The 5,140-nt window shown below is 33.9% G+C and overlaps 1 protein-coding gene across 1 annotated transcript in view; it reads right to left on the reverse strand.

Moving 5' to 3' along the window:
* TYR (tyrosinase) overlaps window positions 1-5,140 on the reverse strand; it is a 123,296-nt gene that overhangs the window by 61,243 nt on the left and 56,913 nt on the right. Inside the window, exon 3 of the mRNA XM_011984894.1 lies at window positions 3,148-3,295. Within this exon, the coding sequence (XP_011840284.1) occupies window positions 3,148-3,295 (148 nt within the window). The remainder of the gene's footprint in view (window positions 1-3,147; window positions 3,296-5,140) is intronic.

Here is a 5,140-nt window from a genome sequence, read left to right on the forward strand (position 1 = left end):
GCAATGGCATGATTTTGGCTCACTGCAACCTCCACCTCCCAGGTTCAAGCAATTCTTGTGCCTCAGCCTCCCGAGTAGCTGGGATTACATGTATCTGCCACCACGCATGGCTACTTTTTGTATTTTTAGTAGAGACGGGATGTTACCATGTTGGCCAGGCTGGTCTCAAACTCCTGACCTCATGATCTGCCTGCCTTGGCCTCCCAAAGTCCCCCCTTTTTTTTTAAACATAGTCTCTAACACTTCTTATCTTTGTCTTTTTATTAATAACTGTTCTAAAAGGTGTGAGGTAATATTAATATTATCTCATTGTGGTTTTGATTAGTGTTTCCTGGTGATTAGTGATGTTGAGCATCTTTTCATGTACCTGTTGGACATTTGCACATCTTCTTTTTGAGAAATGTCTATTCACATCCTGTGCCCAATTTTTTAAATTAGTTTTTTAAATTTTTTAAATTAGTTTTCTAACTATTGAATTGAGTTTTTTATATAGTTTGAATACTAACCCTTTACCAGAGGTATGGTTTGCAAATATATTCTACTATTCTGTAGGTTGTCTGTCTATCATGTTAATTATTTTCTTGGCTGCGTGGAGATTTTTAGTTTGATGTAATCCCATTTGTCTATTTTTGTGTTTGTTGTCTATGTTTTGGGGCTCATATCCAAAAAAATCATTGCCCAGACCAAAGTCTTGGAGCTTTTACCGTATGCTTTCTTCTTGCAGTTCACAATTTCTAATCCCTATATTTAAGTCTTTAATTCATTTTGAATTGGTTTTGGATATAGTGTTAGATATGTGTCCAATTTCATTCTGCTGAATGTGGATATCCAATTGTCCCCAAATGACTAATTGCAGAGACTGTCATTCCCCATTGTTTTTGGCATCTTTGTCAAAATTATTGGATTGATTTATGGGCTCTCAATTCTGTTTCAATGAACAGTAAATTTGCTTTTATGCCATTACCATGCCATTATAATTACTATAGTTTTGTGGTATATTTTGAAATCAGGGAATGCAATGCTTTGTTCTTTTTGCTCAAAATTGTTTTGGCTATTCAGGCCCTTTTGTAGTTCCATATGAATTTGAAGACTGTTTTTCTATTTTTGTAAAGAATGTCTTGGTGTTTTGATAGGATTACATTGAATATGTAAATTTCTTTGGGTAGTATAGTAATTTTAACAACATTAATTTTTCTAATCTATGAATAGAGGATATCTTTTTATGTATTTTTGTGGTATACAGTTACTTATATCAATATTTTATAGTTTTCAGTGTACACGTCTTTCATTTTCTTGGATAAATTTACTCCTAAGTATTTTATTTTTTGATGCTATTGTACATGGGGTTGTTTTCTTAGCTTCTTTTTCAGATAGTTCATTGTTAGTGTACAGAAACACTACCAATTTTTGTATGTTGCATTTGTATCTTGCAAGTTTACTTAATTTATCAGTTTTAACAGTTTTCCAGTGAATTCTCAGGCTTTTCTGTATATAAGGTCAGATCATCAGTAAACAGAAACAACATCCTCTTCCTTTCATATTTTGATACATTTTCTTTCTTTTTTTTTTTTGCCTAATTGCTAATTGGGTAGAACTTTTAATACTATATTGAATGGAGGTGGCCAGAGTAGTCATACTTTATCTTTAGAGTTCACTGCGTAGTTCTAGAGATTAAAAATGGTAAAAATTTATACCAAAAAGTGATATAAAAATGACTCTTTAAAAAACGTTCAATTTATCTTTTCTGGTAACATTTTATTCCAGCACTATGCTTTTCTCTCTTATTTATGAGTATAGATGGTTGTGATGTTGGTATTGGCAACAACATTTTGGTGTTCATACATGTTCTATTACACTAATTTCTGAATAAAAGTTAACTTAGACTGTTACTTAATTCTCATTATATGAGAATTGCCATGAAGCCAATAAAAATCTGCCTAATGATTTTCCTGGATAATGGTCATTTTCTTATTTGATATTATGTCCATGTTCCTGTGGACATGAGTGAAGAGAAGATGTTGATAAATTAAGTAAAATCCTTAATTCTCAGTTTCAGTTTCCTTATCTTTAAAACATGAAAAAAAGTCCTCTTATTTTTACCCAAGAGGATGATAGTATTATCTTAATGGCAGGTATTGATCTGTGCCCTTTATGCATTAACTATGGTGAGAAAATTACCATAGAGGGGACAAAGAACACTCCACAGCATTTGTCAGTCATGATTTGATGCTTTATTTTCTCCTTTCTTCTTGAAAAATTTCAAGAGTAGACAGCTGACCTTCCTCTGAACAGTTTCTTTTCTGCTATCATCACCTACAATTAAGTCTAAAACTTAATATGTCTAAGACATTACACATGTAATGGAAGAGGGTTAATAAGGGGAATAAAAGCTCCAAGAGAATTAAATCACATTAAATAGGACAGTTGGGCCATAGTGCACTCTGTCTGGAGAATTAACAATGTACTGTTCAGGCTGGTGGAAGAGATCAGTTTGTACTTCCTTATATGTGAGTGTGTTAGGTTCAAAAAGAGAAGAAATAATACAATTTCCAGAAGGAAAGATATATTGATGACAGATGTAGTAGGTTAGTGCCAGGCCCACATGGCCTTAAATTCCTATATCAGTTCTGTGTGTCCATCTCCCTGCTTTCTCATTTTTTGCTCTTAACCACTTTCTCCTGAAGCCTTTAGAAGGCTGCCCTTGGGTACTGGGGCCATATCTGGAATCAAGCTCCTAAGAGTTTTACATCCCCTACCTCAGGGCAACCTGTAGCCAATGGCTATTTAGTGTGGAAGTCCAAAGACTCATCTCTTTTTCTTCTGGTAGGACAAACTAGGGTATACTTTACATTCTACCAAGATCTAGTGGAGTCTGGGATTTCAATTGACATTGTACCCTTATTTTGCTTTTCTTTCTTTTCTATCTTGCCTAATCCACCTTCTTACTAATGTATCCTTATAAGCACTTTCTTTATTATACATTTGCATGCAAATTCTTAGCCTAAGGTCTGTTTTGGGGACAACCTGAACATAGACAATAGACTACCATAACTTCTTAGCTTTTATTTAATAACTTAAATCACACTTGATAGGCACCCTCTATTTAAATCCAATGAGCACACACTTTATAAAGAAATATTAACCAACCTGTCAACAAATGCATGGTGAAGAAGGAAGATGGGATCGTTGGCAGATCCCTGGACCTGGGACATTGTTCCATTCATATAGATGTGCAAGGCATTGTGCATGCTGCTTTGAGAGGCATCTGCTATCCCAGTAAGTGGACTAGCAAATCCTGTTCAGTAAAAAAAATGAAAAAAAAATTTACTTTAATGACTGAAAACCCAAGTGATTATCCCATTTGATTTATAACTATAACTTAAAGCCCAATTCAAAATATAAAGTCAAAAATAAAATTCATTCCGCATTGAGACTCTTTACATTCTGGATACCCAATGTGTATTCAATAAATATTTGTGGAATTAAATGGCCTCAATTTGGGTAAAATAGACTGCTTAACCAGATAAAAGAGGCTGAGCCAGTTTGTGTTCCCTCCTGTTCCTTCTGCCTATAATTTCTGTTTCAATTATGGACAAGTCATAGGAACATTTTATAATAACCAGCAGTCACTTTCACTTCAGTCTGTAACAACACTCACAGCAGATCTTTTCAGACTGTTATGTATCCCCTTGCTTTCCAGTTCTGGAGAATACTTTAAGTTTGGTTTCTGGTTCCAGAGAAAGCGTAAAATTTGTGACTTTTCACATTTCAATTCCTCTTTCACAGGAACATCTTTCATATCAGTTCATAATGTGTTTGATTTTACAAAACATTCATTTCAAAAATAATCAGAACTCCAGTAAATATTTCCGTTTATTACATTAGCATCAGTAATAATGGGAAAATTTTTAAGAAGAGCTATTATTTTCTAAATGTTGAGTATGCTAAATGTTTATTGTGACGTATGTTCTTCAATCTTTACAGTAACTCTGTTGGTGAGAAATTATTATCCCTATTCAAAGAAAACTGAGGTTCAGAGAAGTTCTGAGTTTACCAAACTACCCAGGTAGAGTTGGGATTTTAATCCATATCAATTAGACGCTAAGATATGAGCTCTTGGAATTTTGTGTTCTCTCTCATATGCCCATTAACAAGAGGAAGAGGAAGGTGACTTTTTGTGCCCACTCAGGCAAAACTGAGAGTTAGGACCAGAAAAAGAAGTTTGAATAACAAAATTGAATTGTAAACAGGAACCAAGTTGGGGGAACATGACAAAGGTCATTCAGAATTTAGAAATATCAAGCAAGCAGAAATTGTGAATAAGATTGTAATGTAAACCAGAGTTATAACAGAAACAGTGAAAAAAATTAGGATTTAGGCAGGGAGGTTCTAGCTTTATTTCATACAAGTAGAACTATATTATTGGCAATATCTTCCTTATTAAATGTGCAGTTCTTAATTTTTGCATCACATGCCTTGTGCTCTCCCACTAATATGGCTCATAGTGTTTCTGCCCCTTCAGGTAGTGGTGTTTTTCCCTCCTTTTCCCTCCTTTTGAACTTATTTTATTCATTCTGGGAGACCATATCAATCCGTGATCCCTCTGAAAAAGTAGCCTAAGAACATGCATGTCCCTCTCCTTTATACAGTTTTGTCTATGACAACTTCTGTGACTATATATACATGACAATCTGTGTAGAGATTTTTCTAGATCTTGACATTTTATGTGACATTTAGAAAGATCTGACCAATTAAGTACCTCCATTATTATAGAAACGGGAAAAAGGGCTTAGAGGGGGCAAAGAACTTGTCTAAGGTAAAATAACAAGTTGGAGGTTAAGGTTAGAGCAGATACCTGTTTTAGTATAGAACTTATGCTCCTAAATACAATGGTTTACTTCCTTTGCTATGTAGCAATAAATCATGTCACTGAGGACAATGTTCTGCATAGAAGTTGTTTTCAAGATTTTATCTTTGAGTAGCACCAAATGAAAAATTTAAAACCACTTACACTCTCACACTTTTTAAAGTAGGTCCCAAACTGATTGTTTTAATTTAAAATAATTTTAAATAATTTTTTTATTTTTCATTGGTATTTAACAATTGTACATATCTTTGGGGTACATGTGATATTTTGATG

The sequence above is a fragment of the Mandrillus leucophaeus genome, unplaced genomic scaffold, assembly GCF_000951045.1.
Source record: "Mandrillus leucophaeus isolate KB7577 unplaced genomic scaffold, Mleu.le_1.0 Scaffold276, whole genome shotgun sequence".
In the NCBI taxonomy this organism is placed as follows: Eukaryota; Metazoa; Chordata; class Mammalia; order Primates; family Cercopithecidae; genus Mandrillus; species Mandrillus leucophaeus.